The 20135-nt window shown below is 49.3% G+C and overlaps 3 protein-coding genes across 5 annotated transcripts; 2 read left to right on the top strand and 1 right to left on the bottom strand.

Annotated features, from left to right (window-relative positions):
* Window positions 1–169: 169 nt before the first annotated feature.
* Window positions 170–4014, top strand: LOC134041023 (ly6/PLAUR domain-containing protein 2-like). The gene is made up of 4 exons (XM_062487261.1): window positions 170–351; window positions 1078–1194; window positions 1499–1976; window positions 3845–4014. The coding sequence occupies exons 1-3, from the start codon at window positions 309–311 to the stop codon at window positions 1723–1725; spliced, it is 387 nt and encodes a 128-aa protein (XP_062343245.1). The 5' UTR covers window positions 170–308; the 3' UTR covers window positions 1726–1976; window positions 3845–4014.
* Window positions 4015–4792: 778 nt separating this feature from the next.
* rplp1 (ribosomal protein lateral stalk subunit P1) lies at window positions 4793–6452 on the top strand. The gene is made up of 4 exons (XM_062486482.1): window positions 4793–5015; window positions 5717–5791; window positions 6020–6131; window positions 6329–6452. The coding sequence occupies exons 1-4, from the start codon at window positions 4944–4946 to the stop codon at window positions 6409–6411; spliced, it is 342 nt and encodes a 113-aa protein (XP_062342466.1). The 5' UTR covers window positions 4793–4943; the 3' UTR covers window positions 6412–6452.
* A 1194-nt stretch (window positions 6453–7646) lies between these two features.
* On the bottom strand, window positions 7647–19841 carry ptk2aa (protein tyrosine kinase 2aa). Of its 3 annotated transcripts, XM_062486478.1 has the most exons (27): window positions 19689–19841; window positions 19059–19136; window positions 18233–18340; window positions 17316–17433; window positions 17147–17177; window positions 16833–16885; window positions 16574–16663; window positions 16120–16137; window positions 15322–15378; window positions 14630–14650; window positions 13834–13931; window positions 13239–13323; window positions 13052–13152; window positions 12840–12955; window positions 12621–12721; window positions 12144–12233; window positions 11796–12000; window positions 11523–11634; window positions 10697–10783; window positions 10289–10417; window positions 10013–10087; window positions 9888–9938; window positions 9707–9746; window positions 9498–9592; window positions 8338–8493; window positions 8133–8213; window positions 7647–7952 (listed from the first exon to the last, which is right to left on the bottom strand). In XM_062486478.1, exons 1-27 carry the CDS (start codon window positions 19776–19778, stop codon window positions 7740–7742), a joined length of 2499 nt encoding a protein of 832 aa, XP_062342462.1. In that variant the 5' UTR covers window positions 19779–19841; the 3' UTR covers window positions 7647–7739. The 3 variants fall into 3 exon arrangements, with proteins under 3 accessions (XP_062342462.1, XP_062342463.1, XP_062342464.1); XM_062486479.1 differs by lacking the exons at window positions 16120–16137; window positions 16574–16663; XM_062486480.1 differs by lacking the exons at window positions 14630–14650; window positions 16120–16137; window positions 16574–16663.
* Between the last annotated feature and the right edge of the window lie 294 nt (window positions 19842–20135).

Below are 20135 nucleotides of genomic sequence, written 5' to 3'. Positions count from 1 at the left end.
GGGGTGTAGTGTAGACTGGTGGGGTGTTGTTTGGTGGGGTGTAGTGAAGACTGGTGGGGTGTCGTGAAGACTGAAGGGGTGTGGTACGGTGAGTACCAACACACCCTGCTGTTATCCTCTCACAACATCACTATCCGCATACAGGTGTCTGGTTCTACCTGTTGGTTTGTCTGGGCAGGGCAGGATGGGGTGGAGATGGCTGGAGGTAGGGTAGCTATGACGGAAAGGCTGGGATCTAGTCAACCTTTCTGACAGCTAGCCAGTCAACCGGTCTTCCAGCCAACCAGCCGGTCGTCTACCCCAGAACCATGGACTTGATCCCTGCTGTCCTCCTTCTCTTCCTCCCCACAGGTAAAACATCTCTCGGTGACAGATTAGACTGTATCTGACAGGTGCGACCTGATCTCCTTATCACAGCTGTATTGGGTCAGTTTTTTAGGAATCCACCATCCATACATTCATTAATACTTTCATGCTTCCGAATTATGATGTATATGATTTTTGAGTTGGATTGTCATTTTATGATCTAGAATTGTGTTTGTCGCACGTTAAAATTGTATTCATTTAGCAAATAATTTAATCCAAAATGACATTCAAATTATGTGTAAAATACATCTGAAAATGTATAATCTGAAGTGCATAGTATACTAATATACTTGTGGTGGTCAGAGTCAAGGAACGGTCTGTATTTACCAGGCCCAGTGCAAAGTCACCACATCTCAGCCACCAGGCACAGCGCAACAATTGCACAATCTCATGCACTGCTAAGTGTTGCTATCAGTGCTCTTGGTTTCATGTGAGATGTGTTACTGAAACTGGGCTGGCCAGCACCGGCCAGACCAACCAGCCAGCATTCCAGCTGTGTGCAGAGTTGGCTCACCAAGCAACACTACACACACACACACACTTCTGATGTCATCACTCACACAGAGCAGTCTGGGGCAGGGCTGCATAACAACACAACAGCTCAACACAACAGAACAAATGTTGGGTCAAAAGTTATCTGCAGTTGTGATGACTATGTCAGGCATCACCCCTTCTCTTTGTGTGTTTGTGTGTGTGTGTGTGTGTCCACAGTTGAGGTGCTGAAGTGCTATGTGTGCAGCTCCACCAACTCCAACGAGGAGTGTAACCAGGCAACCCAGACCTGCCAAGCTCCCCTGGATACCTGCATGACGACCATAGACACCCTGAGTAATATACACACGCACACCTATATGTATATGTCACAATGTGTGAGGGGGATGTCAGAATGTACGTACACACCCATATAAAAGCACATGTGCACAAATGAAACACACACACACTTGCATGACGACCATAGATGCAGAGTATAGGCCTAATACACTCACACCTACTACACTCACAGAGAGGCGCAAAGAGAGACAGAGTGAGAGAGGGTCAGGAGTCAGAGCGAGAAAGAAAGAAGGCTATTCAAATATCTTCTCTCTCCCTCCCTCTCTCTCTCCCTCTCTCTCTCTATTTCCTGTACGTCTAGATGGAGTTAAGGCTATAGTGAAACACTGCTCGAGCAGCAGAACCTGCAATGGAGCAGCGGCAGGCGCTACGGTGGACGTTAACGGGAACGGGAACCAGGTCAACTGCTGCTCCAGCAACCAGTGTAACGTGAATGGGGCCACTTCTCTCAAGACCCAGGCCCTTCTGCAGTTGAGTGTTGCTCTTGCTGTGTGCGTCCGGGCGCTAATCAACCTCGCATCAGGATAACGCGCTGACGGGGTTGTCTTGTTGTCGGTTAAAATAGAATAAAGGAGAATATATGCTATGTTCAACATTTATGCATAAAGCAGAGTGTAGCCTATGCTATATACCCCAGCTATGATTACCAAAAGAAATGTATTTTGTTTAGCAGGTTCAAAGTATTACTATAAAGTACTATAAAACCTCTATGTATCAACATCAAAAGAAATGTTCTCACCATCAAATCCTTTTTTAAGATAGGAAATATTACTCTTATTGTTTAAGTCAATGAAATAAATGAAAGAAAAAAAATAATCCCACACCTACCATGGACTATTCTGTTTTCAGACCTGTCCAACCTATACATACACATGTATGGGTATTAAATGCATGCTATTAAATGTACATGATGCTGGGGTAGAAGGGAATAAACGTATGCAGGGGGAGAGCATTTCATGGCAGGCCTAGTTTTCCATTTGATGTAAATGCAATGCACCCCCTGCTAACTCGGACTAGGAAAGTGTTACATGCCTGAAACTTACTCTGGTTACTCTTTAGTCCCCTCAGTGTACAGTAAGAATAATTTGATGCTGGGATATACAGAACAGACAATAGAGGGGGTGCATTTCATGGCAGACAAACTTTTGGCATGTGGGACCTTGGATAGTGATGTCACAGAAGTTCCACTAGTTTTCTTTTCTTAGTGGTTAATGAAGTCAGAGTGGCTGCTGACAAGAGTAAATAAGACAGCACAGCGGAGCATAAACATATATACATGTATATGTCTATGCAGCGGAGCGTCCAGGCTCAGAAGATTGACACACAGCCAACCCTAACCCAGTCAAGCGAAGATGGAGAAGTCAGAAGGGCATGCAGAAAGGACGACAGAAGGTGAGAATGAGAACCTTGAAATAAAAGTACAGTGTAAGTGAAAGAGCGAGAGGTGGACATGGTCAAAATGAGAGAGAATTGGTTGAGTGTAACTATGGAGAGAAAAGCGCAGTTTTTTCGGCAGAGAGGTGATAAGGTAATCCTGCCTGCCAGCAGGTTGACTACAAGGAGATTGTCTCCTATACAGTATAAATCAGTCTCAAGTCGACGAGATGATGTTTGCCTCGAAGAGACTTGTGGTGATGATATCCCGCCCATTGCTTGCAAGAGTTGCGGTAGAACTTTTCATGCAAACAGACATCAAAAGCACTATGATATCTGTGTGAAAGAGCCCTCCTACCTCCGCCAAGTCTATGACTCTTACTCACACAGGGTCAAAGGAACCAGGTTGGAGTTCTTTGGAGCAAAACTGCCACCTATCATCCGAAAACCGGAATGGCGAGACGTCCTCATTGTGGCCGCCGGTTTGCTCCGGGGCAGGCACAGTGACATATCCCCAAATGTGAAAACAGACTTGTCGCCTATCGAATATCTGGCGCCGATGGTAGACACATTGGCCAATACAAGAGATCAACTGCGCTGGGATTGTGACAGCTGCTATAACACCAGAAGGCCGTCTGTTATACTGCTTGTAAAAAGTGCTATTCAAATACATTTTGATTTGATGGTTGGCATGTGTCCATGCATTTTTTCTGTAGTTCAAAGTTAGCAACTTTATCAGGCAATCGTCTCAACTCATATCATTCAGTTCACAAGTTCAGTATTCACACCATAGATTGAATAGATAGCTTTTATTGAAGCAGGGCTGGTAGCGTCAAAATTGTATTGCGTCTGGGTCCGGATCCGGACCGGAGTCCGCCTATTGAGTACCTCCGCCTTACACTATACAGTGTTGCCAATTTAGCGACTTTCTCCCTAGATCTGGCGACTTTCCAAACCTTCCTGGCGACTTAAGGCCGCCGCTGGGGCCACGTTCCTGTTCTCTGAATTGGGTTATCTAGCAAGTTATTCCTGCCATTTGTTCGTTCTTCCTTCATCATTTTCATCCCTTATCATCCTAACCTTTTGCGTTGCTGTTGTATGTCGTAGTGACCAATGCTAAAATCATTACAGAGTGAGTATATGTGGGTTTGGGTTAGCCATTTACTTATTTATTTATGTATTTATTATTTAGCCATTATGTTTGGCTCAGTTTCTCATCACAGTTTGTTAAATGTATTGAATGTTAATTCCAAAATACAGAATGTTTGTTTAGTTTATGGCTAGATTTAATCATTTTGCAAAAACAAAGAATGTTTAATTGAGACATATTTTACACAGTGCTTTATTCTTGCATGCACAGTTGTGCATTTTTGCATTACGTATGATTTTCTTTTACGATTTCGTGGAAATCTTCCAGTGCATATAATTTAAAACAAATGTTAGACCCAATCACTGCAGTTGTTTTATGTTTTATATAGGTCTTGCGGGGTATCCGCGGGGTCTTACTTTTTAAGTATTAAAAGTTGATAAATCAATTTTGGGAAAATTAAGGCTCTTAAAAGGTATTAAGAAGTCTTAATCCCGATTTTAAGAGGTAGGCTATTAAAATGTGTTCAAGCTTTGTCCAAAGAGTTTGACTCCAAAAAGTATGCATGAATATATTTGTTTTCCTCCCCAGTATGTTCCCACTAACCCTAACAGAATACAAATAGTGAGTAGAAGTAGGCCTAACTCCCATCGCAAATGCCGCTAGCATTTATCAAGGGTGAGCTTTAACACCATATAGCTTGTATTTTGTTATAGTCTTAGTTTGTCGATTGATATGAAATGTGTGACAAAATTACGTGTTGGTATTTAATATAAAATTGTATGTATGTAGTCTCTAGCAAGTTAGGAAATACTAGCTTGCCTCGAACTGTTTTTTTTTACACATAAAGCATAAAGAGAATACGATCTCTCTAAACATGTATTTAAAGATTTGATTTTGTTTACAGCCTGTGCTTATGTATATGTATATTCGATATAAATGTGTTTATTAATACATGTTTATTAATTTAAATATGTGTTTCTAAATATAACCTAAATATATGTGTCTAAACAAATAACTTTCAATAAAGCCTGCCTTCTGCAAAATGCTGAATATGGTTTGGGACAAAGTTATTTGCATAAACCACTCCCACAATCATGACGTATACGGACTATATGTAGCTACAGCCCGCCTTCGCGCCTTCCCTTTCCGCCAACTCTCAGTGCAGGAAGTTAACGTGCCTAAGGTGCTTGGTTCTTCATCTGAAGCTAAGGCCCTCAATCCGGCGACTAGCACCGCTAAAATTAGGCATCCGACGCCCTAACTATAACCTCTAAACAGAAAGATGGCATCCGTATCCGAGCTCGCCTGTATTTACTCCGCTCTGATCCTCCACGACGATGAAGTCACCGTCACAGTGAGTCTCCTGATTGCCCGCTGAAAATAAACATGGCGGCCTGACGGGCCCACGATATTCAATGTAGCAGCGTGTCTCTACTACTGAAAGGATGGTCATGTTAAAACTGTACATTGGGTTTACCAGTAATAGCTCGCAAACGCCAAGGCCATTTGCTACTTGTCAAAATGACTGATGTGTGCGAGGTGTGAAACGTGACCGAGTCAAACTTGTCAGTCGCTAGTTAGCAATGTAGCTACAGTCATCATGCCGGCGAGCCATGCATGCTGACTGTTTGAAAGCCACAATGCGTGAGTGAGTTGTTGAGGGCTGCAGTGAAATCTAGTCAATCAGACGTCCATGTGACGTTGGTAACATCCCTTTGACAGTTTGCGTACTCGCTGGAGTTTGCTGTAAGAATGGGAATAAGTGCACTTGTTTTGCCGGTACAGTTTAGCAAAGCTAGGCGGTGCTTCACCGTGGTTATTTACAACTTAGTGACAGAACAGTTGACAGCAGATACCGGGTCACAATTCCAAATCCCCCCTCGCGTTGGTTAAAAGCCTTCAAAATACATTTAATAACGCATTGCACTGTTCAGTTTCATTTAACTCAGGAGAACCTAGACACTGAAATGTAACTTTAATAGTGAAGATATTTATTGCGTGGTAGCTGTGTGGATTGAGAGCATGATCCTAATGAACCTTGTCTTGTGTTTTCAGGAGGACAAGCTGAACGCACTGATCAAGGCTGCAGGTGTCACTGTGGAGCCTTTCTGGCCCAGTCTGTTCGCCAAGGTGAGGAGGGGATCAGGGGGAGATGAGGACACAGGGTGAGGGAGCAGGGGGGAGATGAGGGAGCAGGGGGGAGATGAGGGAGCAGGGGGGAGATGCGGACACAGGGTCAGGATGCAGGGGGGAGATGCGGACACAGGGTGAGGGAGCAGTCCCTGTGTCCCCAAGACTAGTCCCCCTGTGTCTCCAGGGCTAGTCTCCACGTGTAACCATGTCTGTGTCCGTCTCCAGGCCCTGGCCAGTGTGGACATCGGCAGCTTGATCTGCAACGTGGGTGCTGGAGGTGGAGCTCCTGCTGCTGCCGCCAGCGCTGGTGGAGCCGCCCCTGCTGGAGACGCCCCAGGTAATACACCCGTCTAATACTGCTGTATACACACTAGTAAGGTAATACACCCGTCTAATACTACTGTATACACACTAGTCAGGTAATACACCTGTCCCACAGGAGTCATGGCCCAGGTAATACTGTTCCTTGGGCATTCAGTGTGAAGCAGAGTTATGTCCTCGCTGTGCTAACTCCCTCTCTCTTCTGCCCTACAGCCAAGGAGGAGGAGAAGAAGGAAGAGAAGAAGGAGGAGTCTGAAGAGTCAGATGATGACATGGGCTTCGGTCTCTTTGACTAGAAACGTTTTTGTAACAAACGAAAATAAACAAGTTGGACGAAGCTATACCTGGTTGAGTGTTACTAATGCTGGATGTAGTGTGTGTTTCCCAGGGCACTAGTGTTTCAGTGTTGTGCAGTGTTTCCCTGGGTTCTGGAGACGCATGCTCCATCAGCGTTAACATGGACATTTGGAGGAAAGGTTCAAATCGGGAGAAACATTAGAATACAATACAACTTTATTCTTCTGATAGGCAAGTAGATCTTTGAAGTCTGTGGTTCAGACTCAGTGAAATATTTGGGTTAAAAAAAAAAAGTCAGAAATTCCATCTTAATATAATTTGTAACAAAGCCGCTCAGCCAGAAGAACGATAACATATTTTATTAGTTAAAGGAACTGTACAGGTAATTCTTCCTGAGAATAATTTCTAGTCAGAATGCGGAGCGGTGTGGTAGATTGTACTCATCAGGGCTGAGGTCACCTGAGGGCTCAGTCGGGGAGAGGCTGATGTCTGGAAATCCTTCATGTTTATTATGGGATGTCAATATTGCAGCTAAAGACATATTTTCAGCTGCAATAGTAACATGCATATAAAGTATTTTGGTAAGTTAATTGGTTAATATTGACCCCTTCTGCCTAGCAACAAAGGTAACAAAACAGCCTAACGTTGGTTGTTTGGCACGTTGTGATTGGTCAGCTCAATTGTGCTTCCCACTGAGAAACAAGCCCCTCCCCCCTTTAGTCCTAAACGAGATGGCACAACTTCCCAGAAATGCTGAATGCTTAAAAATATAGTTTATCTTCATATATTTACTATTAGTTAACTTAAAAAGTGGCATGTGACATTTTGTGTTTTGATAAAAAGTCAGTATTTTTGTTTCATCGTAATTCACTTGTGTGGAGGAGGTGCCTGAGTATACGTTGAATGCTAAAAAGAAAAGCGCAAAATACAGAAAATCAAACGGGTCTCTAATCCTAGTCCAGGTTAGGCAGTACACTATGACAGAATGGGACTAAGAGAGACTGGAACCCTTCCTAGGTTCTCTGGAGAACACAGTCCTTCGGGTTCCACCTAGCTCTCCTTGGGTTGTCAGTCCCTCTGGAAGATACGGATGGGAGGTGGGGTCGGGGGGGTCTCGGGATTACAAAAATAAACGTTTGTCACGAAGGAGATGCAGCCTAACAACGAGTAGAATGGTGGCTTTGAGGTGTGGGTGGGCCCAGAGGGCGCTAGTGCCACACCCTCAACAGCGGGGGGGGGATGACTGTCCCACAAGTGTCCAGGTCGATGAGCAGTCTGTCAATCTCAGCTGTTTCCTGGACGTCCCAGTGGTGACGGGGGGGCGGGGCTAGTGAGGGTGAGTCTGGGCGGGGATCTTCAGCCGGGCCTGGTCGATGACATCCAGGAGGTTCTTGGCGTCGACGGCGAGCGCGTGGGCGGCTGTCAGCATCTGCTTCTTGTAGTCCTGCTGCAGAGAGGTGAGCACGTACTGCTGGGCCAGCTTCATCTTGCTGATCAGCTCCGCCAGGTCAGAGTTCAGCAGCTTCTGGGCCATCTCGATCTGGAGGAGAGGAGGGAGGGAGGAACAGGTCAGCTCTCAGGGGGGCTCTGGGGGCTGGCCATTCATTTTTCAACACTAGAAAGGATATTCTCTGCATGTCTTATCACTATCATTATTATTCTTCGACCTGTGATCTGAAAGGGGCCAGATGTGTGTGTGTGTTTCTCCAGGTGTGTGTACCTCTCTGTGAGTGCTGGCAGGAAGCACAGGGATGGTCTCGTCTACGGTCGCCAGCAGAGTCCTCAGAGCCAAACCCACCTCCTGTAGAGGGAGAGATGAAGACCCTCGTCTTAGAGCAGACTCTTTGATTGATTATTGATGGTCAGACTAATTACTGAGCAGGGTTAGCAGGCCCTGGCTCCCTCCCCCCTCCCTCGTCTCCTACCTTCACCATGGGGATATATTCCTCAGGGGGGGCCGGCTGGATCTTACTGGACATCTCAATCACGGCCTTGACCAATCCCGTTACATTCTCATACACCTTGTCGTTAGAGCGATCCAGATTGGCTGTGGGGGGCGGGCTTATCTCTTGCGGCTGAATCTAGGCCAATCAAGATACCACATTTGTCGCAGGTCAACCACCAACCACCAATAAGATCATGTCTGGTCATACTCATGTTTACCACCAGAGGGAACCAAAGGGAGGTGCCTGGTGTGACCACTAGATGGCATTACAAGATATGTTCATCGACATGGAAGAATGAGACCCTACAGAGTATTTCAGAGAGGTCCATCTATAGAGAGAGGGATAGGAGAGAGAAGTAGGGAGACAGGGAGGTGGAGAGAGGATAGAGAGAAGAGGAGAGGTGGAAAGGAGAGGAAGAAATTGAAAGGGGGAGAGAAAAAGCGAGGGAGAAGTAGAAACGTCTTTCTGGTGAACAGTGTAATCTACTGTAATCTACAACTATAATCTACAGCAGTATGCTGTCATCTAAGGTAAAGTTAGTGATGGTAACTATGACTACAGCGCTACACACCCCTGACCCCAGGGGGAGGAGTCAACAGCAAACAGGCCCATGGGTCGAACTGATGAGGAACTTGGCTAGGATCTTAACTGACAGAGTTTGATTGATTAGGATTTTAATTAGATGAATTGGCAATCCAAATCACCCGAATGTGTTTTTGCTACCTGGTTGTTGACTGGTATTTCTATGGAAACATGGGCACAGTTTTACTGTTGACCTCCCCCCCCCCTCCCCTCCCCAGTCCTTTAAGGTGGGGGGTGAGGGTGGGTGTCAGAGCCACATCTAGTGGTCAGACTGAGAATGACACGAACAGTGCTTACCCTCCAAGGCTACACAGACAACAGGGGGCGGGAAGCAGAACAGAGGAGGGAGTCAGCGTTAGCAGGAACCAGGCATGCAGTGACATCAACCCAACAAGCTGTGAGCTGGGAATGACAACATCCAACCCTAACCTCTCCTTAGAACTGACTTCTAATACTCTAGAACCTTTACTTGTATGGCTGTCTGGTATAGCAAGCAGCTGATTGGCTGGCTGGTAGGTAGGTAGGTATAGCCAGCCAGCAGCTGGTTGGCTGGTTACCTTGACTCCCTGGTTGTAGCTGTCCGCAGGGTTGAGGCTGGCCAGAGTGTTGGGGGCCCCCGGTCTAGGGGGCTTCTTAGGGGGGGCCACATGCTCTGGGGGGATCAAAGACACAGGTTAGTGTGTGTGAGTGTGTATACATTGGTGTTTATCTGAGTGTGTGTGTTTCTTTGTATGGCTGTGTGTGTGTGTGTGCAGGTGAGTCTTACCTGGTTTTCCAATAGGCTGGTAGATGTGCTGGCTACCCATCTGAGGAGAGACGGAAACACATTAGTGTGTGTAGTTGTGAGTGAGTGTATGAGAGTAAGTGCGTGCATGAGTGTGTACGCATGTGAGCGCGCGTGTGTGTGTGTGTGTGTGTGACAAGCAGAGAGCATCATGGGAACTGACTGTGTTAGTGGCATCCTCCATGCTGCCTCCAGAGTTCCTGGACTCGAGCTTCTAAAAACAACAACACAGAACGTTGGGTTAACACACACACACACCCCCTCCCCCCCTCTCGTGTGAGACGTCACCTGGAGGCTCTCCTCCTGTTCCAGCCACTTCTGGTCCTCGTCCATCTGATGCTGCTGCTGGATCAACCTCTCCTCCTGGAGGGGAGAGAGAGGGGGGTTGGTTAGGTGGCAGTGGTGATGAGGGTGACGTGTTCATGCGTCTGAGAGGAGCCTGGCTAAAAGCGGTTCAGATTGACCAACGACTGTTACGTTTCTATTACGAGTCGTTTAGCAGACATTTTCCTCCAGAGCGGCACGCTAACAGAGAGGGGCACTAGGACGCTAACGACATCCTACCTCCATGTTGGAAGACCACACGGGGGCATCCTGGGGCCGGTGGGGGGACCAGACATCGAGGGGGTCCAGGAGAGAAGCCTGGTAGCCTCCCCCAGACTGGGGGGGCAGCGCATGGGGGCTGGGGTACCCCTGAGGGAGAGCAGAGAGGGAAGGGAGAAGAGAGGTGTAGAGGGGAGGAGAGGGGCAGTGATCAGATTAAAAAATAACCTATTTTTGAGCATGGATCTATTCTATTGAGCTATTGTCAACAGGCCATTCCACTCCCAGCCCTCCAGACCAGAACCAGGAAGCTAGAGGAAATGTCTGCTGTCAGCCTGCTCCCTGAGGAGCCTGAAGAACTACTCATTTCCATCTTCGTCTTTCTTTTTCCGTCCCTCTGTGATTGTGTCGTGGTTGTGCGGAACCTACCTGGTGGTGGTTGTGCTGTCCGGCGTGTTGCGGGGTGGGGTAGAAACCTTCACTGGAGCGCGGACTGGGATATCCTGGTCTGCTGGGCTGGAGAGAGGAATGAGAGGGAGGGAGGGAGAGTGAGGCAGGGAGAAAGGGATGGTCAGGGATGGAGAGAGGAGGTGAGACAGTAGAGAACAGGTGAGGGAGTAGAGATGAGGAAAGGAGAGAGGAGGTGAGGGAGGGGAGGGGGAAGAGGAGGAGAAGAGGTGAGGTGAGGTACGAGAGAGGAGGTGAGGGAGGGGAGGGGGAAGAGGAGGAGAAGAGGTGAGGTGAGGTACGAGAGAGGAGGTGAGGGAGGGGAGGGGGAAGAGGAGGAGAAGAGGTGAGGTGAGGTACGAGAGAGGAGGTGAGGGAGGGGAGGGGGAAGAGGAGGAGAAGAGGTGAGGTGAGGTACGAGAGAGGAGGTGAGGGAGGGGAGGGGGAAGAGGAGGAGAAGAGGTGAGGTACGAGAGAGGAGGTGAGGGAGGGGAGGGGGAAGAGGAGGAGAAGAGGTGAGGTGAGGTACGAGAGAGGAGGTGAGGGAGGGGAGGGGGAAGAGGAGGAGAAGAGGTGAGGTGAGGTACGAGAGAGGAGGTGAGGGAGGGGAGGGGGAAGAGGAGGAGAAGAGGTGAGGTGAGGTACGAGAGAGGAGGTGAGGGAGGGGAGGGGGAAGAGGAGGAGAAGAGGTGAGGTGAGGTACGAGAGAGGAGGTGAGGGAGGGGAGGGGGAAGAGGAGGAGAAGAGGTGAGGTGAGGTACGAGAGAGGAGGTGAGGGAGGACAGGAGAGGGAGGGAGTAGAAGCTACCTTGGGAGGGGCCTCCTCAGAGCCTCCAGAGTCCCAGCTGACTGTGATCTGCCTCCTGATCTCTGTCCTCACTCTCTCCTGCTGCTGGGCCTTCTCCTCCTCTAGGATGGTGCTGCTCTCTCTCACACACACACACACACACACACACACACACACACACACACACACACACACACAGAGGCATATACACACACACGTATACATCATCATCATCACACCTCCACATACACAACCCCCCCCCCCACACACACACACACACATATCCAGCCCCACCTGAGTTGGGTTTTGAGCTGGGTGAAGCGGGGTCTCTTGCTGGGGTCGTAGGACCAGCACTTGGTCATGAGGCTATAGAGGGTGGGCGGGCACTGCGGGGGCATGGCCAATCGCTCGCCATTCTCAATCCGACCAATCACGTCGTTGTTCTTCACCCCCTGGAAGGGCTTGATGCCGTACATGAGGATCTCCCACACACACACACCTGGAGAGAGAGGAGAGGTGAGCACACACACACACCTGGAGAGAGAGGAGAGGTGAGCACACACACACCTGGAGAGAGAGAGGAGAGGTGAGCACACACACACACATCTGAAGAGAGAAGGAGAGGTGAGCACACACACTCACCAAACATCCAAACGTCGCTGGCTGAGGTGAAGCGTCTGAAGTTGATTGACTCCGGGGCCATCCATTTGATTGGCAGCTTGCCCTTGGAGGCTAGACCGAGGTGGCGGGGTTAGAAAGACAGGTACACTGGTGATACACCACCACAGACAGGAAGCACAGTAAACTTCCTTTCTGTGTACTTCCTCTGTGTACTAGGCTCAATATATTAAGGATAAGACACATCGATTGATTATACGTCCTCAAAACAAACAAGTCTCATGGGTAAACAGTTGATGTGTATCATCCTTCCTATTTGACCTTAGTACTCTCTGGTAGTATGGGTATTGAGACATACTACATTGTTTTTTAGCATTCTACATCATTTGGTCATCTGGATACTGGTGCACCAACTGACTTGTTTAGGTGGCAATCACCAACATTAAGTAACCAAACAGAGACTTCACTCCTCCTTCTCCTTTTATCTTGGTAGTTGTTTACCTTTGTAGTACGAGCAGTCCTCCATGTAGCGAGATAGACCAAAGTCTCCGAGCATCACACAGTCTACGGAAGCTACCAGAACATTCCTGGCGGCAATGTCCCTGAGGAGACACACACACACACCTTCAGTTGACCTGATAATATACATGTGGTACATTGGACAAACACAGGCAACATAACGACAGGGGGGGTGTGTGTCTGTGAGCGTGTGTGTGTCACCTGTGTACAAAGCGTTTGCTCTCCAGGTAAGCGAGGGCGGTGCTGAGCTGGTAGGAGAACAGGATGAGGGTGGACAGCTCCAGACTGTACTTCCTCACTTGCAGGAAGGAACGCAGCTGCGGAGGAGAGGAGAACACCACTGAGCCCTCTCTGTCCCACGCAACAGGAAGCACTGAGGTCAGCTCTGAGGTCACTTCCTGTGGGTCACCTACCTCCCCCAGGGTGCACAGCTCCATGATGATCCACACAGGGTTCTCCGTGATCACGCCAATCAGCTTCACGATGTAGGGGTGGTCGAACTGGCGCATGGTCACTGGAGACACACACACACACAGGTGAAACACGGAGGAGAGAGAGGCGAGTGTCGGGGTGACAGGGTTTGAGGGCTCCGGGACTCACGTGCTTCCTGGAGGAACTTCTCCCTCACGCTGTCGGAGGTGCAGTTCTTACACGTCTTGATGGCCACAGACAGAGCTGGGTCCTCCTGATCCACACAACAACATGCAGGGTTACACATGGAGATTACATCAGCAACATCATCAGTATCATCATCATTATCAACAACTCCGAGATGCCGTTTCCTGTGGAGGTGTCGTCAACACCATCAACACCATCCATATCAACACCATCGTCGTCAGCACCATCATCACCATCCATATCAACACCATCGTCGTCAGCACCATCATCACCATCCATATCAACACCATCGTCGTCAGCACCATCATCATCATCCATATCAACACCATTGTCATCAACACCATCATCATCATCCATATCAACACCATCGTCATCAACACCATCATCATCATCCATATCAACACCATCGTCATCAACACCATCATCATCATCCATATCAACACCATCATCATCAACACCATCATCATCATCCATATCAACACCATCGTCATCAACACCATCATCATCATCCATATCAACACCATCATCATCAACACCATCATCATCATCATGCCGTTTTCATCAGAGGGAGGTGTACCGTGCTGCTGTAGACCCCCTGGTGGACGTCTCCAAACTGACCCTCCCCGATGCAGCGCCCCAGCTCCACCCTGTCCCTCTGGATCTCGTAGTCCCTCGCTGGAGGGGGGGGGGGAGAGGGGGAGGCAGGGGGATGTGGTTAGATACTGTCATTACTTCAGACAGGGCAGAATGCTACCTGGTCCTACGACACCCCAATCCACAGGCATGTCCAATGCAAAGCACACACACACACTGGCAGGCCCCTCGAGCACTGAGTGAGGTGTAGTATGGACACATGTACGAGAGGACAGGAAAGATAAGAGTGAATAACAGATGGAGTGGGTGGGTGGATGAATGGATAGATGGATGAGTGGATAGATGGGTGGGTGGATGAGTGGATGGATGGAGGGAGGGAGGGAGGGAGGGATGGGTGGGTGGGTGTGTGGGTGTGTGGGTGGGTGGCTGGGTGGGTGGGTGGGTGGGTGAATGGATGGGTGGGTGGGTGGATGGAGGGATGGGTGGATGGATATGGTGGGTGGGTGGGTGGATGATATGGTGGGTGGGTGGGTGGATGATATGGTGGGTGGGTGGGTGGATGATATGGTGGGTGGGTGGATGATATGGTGGGTGGGTGGATGAGAACCGTTCTAGAGGGATGATTGAGCTCTGGTGCTGGAGAGCAAACAGAACACCAGTCTCCAGCACCCCTCGTCTACGACAAGCACACACACTAAAACACACACCACTAAGAGAAACATGAAGAAAGAGGAAAAAGGTGGAGAGAGAGAGAGAGAGAGAGAGAGAGAGAGTGTTACCTTCGTCTACTCCATAGCTGACTGGTGGGTGTAAAGAGAGAAACCACAGGGCTGGCTTAAGAACAGGTCAGAACAGCACACACACACACACACACACACACGCACGCACATGTCTGCACATCCACACACACATATATACTGTATATACACAGTGTTTGTATTTACACACAGATTCACACACACACACACACACAATACAAAAGGAATACAGACAGGAATACACACGTAGAGGAACGTAGAAACAGAGAAAGGAGAGAAGAAAGGAGGGAGAGAGGAGAGAAGAAGAGAGAGGAGAGAGTGAGAGAGAGAGAGAGTGAGAAGAAGAGAGAGGAGGGAGAGAGAGAGAGAGAGAGAGTGAGAAGAAGAGAGAGGAGGGAGAGAGAGAGAGAGAGAGAGAGAGGAGGGAGAGAGAGAAGAAGAAGAGAGAGAGAGAGAGAGAGAAGAAGAGAGAGGAGGGAGAGAGAAGAAGAGAGAGGAGAGAGAAAGAAGGGAGAACAGGAAGGGCTTTGCCAAGGTACAGCAGGATATTAACATAACCCGCGTGTGTACATGTGTGTGTGAAAGTATGAGTGTGTGTGTGATAGCGTGGGTGTGTGTAACTGTGTGTGTGCTGTCTGTACGAGTGTATGTGTGGTGTGTATATCTGTATGTATGTATGTGTGTGTGTGCGTGTGTGTGGGGGGCGTACTCACTGGAGGGCATCGTATAGGTGTCCTCTTCGTCTATGATCTCAGCATAGTCGTCTGTCTCTGTAGGAACACACACACACACACACGTCAGTTTAACCTCATCACGACCTGCACATTCACACAGCCATACACATATCCTTCCACAGCAGAAACTAGAACCAGGCTGAAAATAACCATGCTGCTTCGCAGAGAGGGAGGGAGACTGAGAGGGAGGGAGGGGCATTTATTTCTAGAAACAGAGAAAGACTGAGAGGCAGACAGTGGCACACAGTCACACACATATTGTCCAGCTGTGATCACAACTGGTGTGATCACAGCTGTGCGTTTTCCTGTCTGTCCAATCACAGTAGTTATGGGAGAGTAGGTAGGAGAGTGGGTATGCAGGGATAGAGTTAAATCCCCTCTTTCTTTCTCTGCCTCCCTCCCTTCCTCCTTCTCTCCCTCTCTAGCTAGTTATAGCTACAGGAATGTGTGGTTCCACATAGTCATAGCCTGGGCCAGACCAGCTTCTCCCTGTCTTGATGACTGACTGACTGGCTGGCTGGCTGGCTGGATGGTTGACTGACTGGCTGGGTGGGTGGTTGACTGACTTGCTGGCTGTCTCAGTGACTGGCTGGCTGTGTGACTGGCTGACGGACTGACTAAACTCTAGACAGAGAGACAGGCAACAGACATGCAACAATTACATTTGTAAAGAAAATTCATCATATTGCACACACCACACACGTCAAAACACACACACCCACCATCCCAAGGTGTTAGAAAGACAGAGTGAATAAAGAATTAAATGACAAACTTTACCATCCCCACTAAGGTCTTCTGTAGGTCCGGTAGTGAACAGAGCATGCAGAAAGGAGAGAAGAAGAAGAGGGGGGAGGAGAGGAGGGGGGTGAGGGGAGGGGAGGGGAGGGAGGAGAGGAAGGAGGGAGGAGAGTAGGAAAGAGGAGAGAAGGGAAAAGGGGAGGAAGGAAAGGAGGGAGGAGAGGGAAAATAAGAGAGGGAGAGAAGGAGAGAGGGAGGTTAAACCATAGATATGACCCCCCCACCCCCACCCCACCGAGCAGAAACCTAGTCAGGGTTTAGTTCAGTTAACTCCACTCCACTCAATACCTGGACCAGCCTGTCTGTGTGTGTGCATGTGTATGTATGCGTGTGTGGGTGTGTGTGTGTGTGGGGGCGGGCATACAGTGTGTGTGAGTGTGTGTATGTGTCAGGCAGGGTTAGAGGCACACAGCAGCCAGCCAATCAGAGGTACCCTTGTGTGGAGAGTCATGTGAGCAGAGGACAAATGGGAAGAGGAAGCGACGCGCTTTGGGTGGCTTAGGTGACGCCCGTGTCACAAAGTCTTCAGCCAATCACAGGCAAGAGAGAGAGAGAGGGGGGGGGGGGCAATGTGAGAGAGAAGAGGTGGGGATAGGGTACACATGAGGCAGAGAGAGATCCTGAATATGAGAGAGAGAGAGACAGAGGTGGTAGAATACACTATTGACACAGACACACATAGGGGATCTTACCTGAGACAGAGATGGTCCTCACCACCTCAATCCTCTTCTCATGATTGGTTAGTCTGGAGGGGAGGGAGGGGCCTCGTTAGAGGTTGACCAATACCCTCTGTGACTGTAAGTAGAATCACTCCCCGAGTCTAGATGAAACCTTTCCCACAGCTCTGGGTGGGAGTGTGTGTGTGTGTGTGTGTGTGCGTGCGTGCGCATGTTGAATGTTTGTGTAGAGTGTCTGTATGTTGAATGTGTGTTTAGTGTGTGTGTGTGTGTGTGTGTGTATGTAAGAGTGTGTGTGTGAGAGAGAGCAGGAGAGAGGGGAGACTAACCTGGGGATGGATGGCAGGGCTCGCTCTCCCTCTGGAGACGCAAACACACACATCAACACGTTCATGTAACTACACACACACACACACCTCAACACAGAATACACACAGGCTTGATTTTTCTGTGTGTGTGTGTGAGAGAGAGCAAGAGAGAGAGAGAGAGTGTGTGTACCTTTCTGAGGGCGTATGATGAAGGTCTGGGAGGCTGAGTTGAAGAGGCGACAGTACCCGTCGATCAGGTCAGCCATGTTCTCAGCTGTGGTGAAGGAGGAGGTGGTCACTGTCAAGGGCTGCACGCACACACACACACACGCACGCACGCACACACACACACACAAAGGAGCATTATGACCCTGTCGAGAGAATGACACACTCAAATTCACACTCCCACACAGACTGTGGTCGGCAGCTGTCCCCTCGTGTCAAGGGGACCTCCTTCATCTCTGTCCCTCTGCCACACACACACACACACACACACTCACGCACTCACACATTTCTGTTTTGATTTGCCCGTTTTTCCTGCAGAAATGAATCAGCGCAGCTCTGAGGAAGTCATAGCTAGACATGTCTTAGGCAATCCAGAGTGTGTGTGTGTGTGTGTGTGTGCATGAGCACATGTGCGTATGCGTCAGTGTGTGTGTGTGTGTGTGTGTGTATCAGTATGTGGAAGTGTCTGTATGCGTCAGTGTTTGTGCCAACACCATAATGTCCTCTTAACTGCAGTGATAGTGTGTGAAAGAGTCTATTCTTGATAGAGGTGTCACACTCAAACCCTTCCCTCACCAGAGGGCCCTCTATGGGGAACCATTACAGTCACCAAACTGCAGAGCCGAATGGGACATCCATACAGCATGTATATACCTTTATATGGTGTGGTGGTCATCTTGTAGTCATGTTGCGGTGGTGTTGTGGTCATGTTGCGGTGGTGTTGTAGTCATGTTGTTTGTCATGTTGCGGTGGTGTTGTGGTGATGTGATGGTCATGTTGCCGTGGTCATGTTTTCCGGTGGTGTCGCAGTCATGCTGTCGTTGTCCCACGGTCGTGGTGAGGTCGTGGTGAGGTCGTGGTGAGGTCGGGGTGAGGTCGTACCTCCGCGGCCCCGGCCACATTCAGCTGCAGCATGCCCTTCCTGTCCCTGTCCTCCAGGCATGAGTACTGGATGGACTGAACCTGGGAGAAGTTAGCCAGGTGGGTCGGCTGTGGGGGGAGGAGGGGAAGGGGGGAGGGCACCAGGATGTGGGAAAGAATGTGCAGGATGTTTATCAGACTGGACGGACTCAACCCGCATTATTTCAACAGATTATTGTAAATGGATCAATATATGAATGGCTAAGTGTGAGTAAGAGTAAGCATGGGGGAGGTTGTGTGTGAGGGAGGGAGGGATTGAGTTTGTGAGGGAGGGAGGGACGAAGAGAGGTAGTGTGTGGGGGAGAGAGGTAGTGTGTGGGGGAGAGAGGTAGTGTGTGGGGGAGAGAGGTAGTGTGTGGGGGAGAGAGGTAGTGTGTGAGGGAGAGAGGTAGTGTGTGAGGGAGAGAGGTAGTGTGTGGGGGAGAGAGGTAGTGTGTGAGGGAGAGAGGTAGTGTGTGAGGGAGAGAGGTAGTGTGTGGGGGAGAGAGGTAGTGTGTGAGGGAGAGAGGTAGTGTGTGAGGGAGAGAGGTAGTGTGTGAGGGAGAGAGGTAGTGTGTGGGGGACAGAGGTAGTGTGTGAGGGAGAGAGGTAGTGTGTGAGGGAGAGAGGTAGTGTGTGAGGGAGAGAGGTAGTGTGTGAGGGAGAGAGGTAGTGTGTGGGGGAGAGAGGTAGTGTGTGGGGGAGAGAGGTAGTGTGTGGGGGAGAGAGGTAGTGTGTGAGGGAGAGAGGTAGTGTGTGGGGGAGAGAGGTAGTGTGTGAGGGAGAGAGGGAAAGAGTGAACAGTCACCGTGGAGCCTTTGTCTGTCAGGTAGCTGATGCCTTCCTCTGGTCCGATGGCAAGCTCCACCTGGATCACCCAGCTAGACTGAAGGGAGGGAGGGGGAGGGAGGGGGAGAGGGAAGGAGGGAGGGAGGGAGGGGCAGAATGAAAGATGAGTTCACTTGAGTCAATTATAAATAATCACATCAACAGCTTGTGCAACCCAATCTCATATTTCTGCGTATCTATGACACGGGTTTACACTTCTATTTTGCGTGCCATATATACGCCAAATCCCTGTTTTACGTGCAGTTTATACTCATGTCAGAAGTATGAGACTGGGTTGGCTTGTGACAGTAGAAAAGTCCATAGACAGCCCCCTGTTGTCCGTAAGAGGAACAACACTTAAACTGTCACCAAGACGCAGTTCTCCAGACCAGCAGCAGGGGGCAGTGTAACACAGGACTTGGATTTTCCCTACAGACAGAAGGAACCAGAGTCCCACAGGTCTCTCTCCTCTCTCGTCTCTAACTGCAGTGTTGCAATGGGAAGATCAGGGTATCACTGGATGAACCAGAATAACACCACCTCTCTCACCAGTAGTACCAGTGTAACAGTATAACCAGTGTAACAGTGGAGCAGTGTAAGCAGTGCGTACTCCCAGGGCGCAGGTGAAGTACTCCTGGTGGAAGTGCTGCACGGGGGCCAGGATGGACAGGAAATGCAGGATGCTCTGCTCATCGTTCATGTTGGCAAACTGCTTAAACGTCTGCTGGATGAGCTTCCTGAGGGTCTTAGCCTGGGGGGCACAGAGCACACACACGAGACACACACACACATATGAGACACACACACACGAAACACACACGTGAGACACACACACACGACACACACGAGACACACCCACACAGTAATCCACACACACCTATCAGTTCACAGCAGAGAAGATCAATACAGATCACCAGGCTCAGAAAGCCACTTCTGAGTCAGTCAATTAAACCTCATTAACTATACATGACAGAGGGCCATGGTTGGCTGGCACCGTCTCTGACCTCACATTAAAACTGCCCCTTGGGCGATGATGTCATCCCCCAAGCGACCAAGG

This window comes from Osmerus eperlanus, chromosome 20 (assembly GCF_963692335.1).
Source record: "Osmerus eperlanus chromosome 20, fOsmEpe2.1, whole genome shotgun sequence".
NCBI classification, from domain to species: Eukaryota; Metazoa; Chordata; class Actinopteri; order Osmeriformes; family Osmeridae; genus Osmerus; species Osmerus eperlanus.
This window is presented reverse-complemented; position numbering and strand designations above follow the sequence as displayed.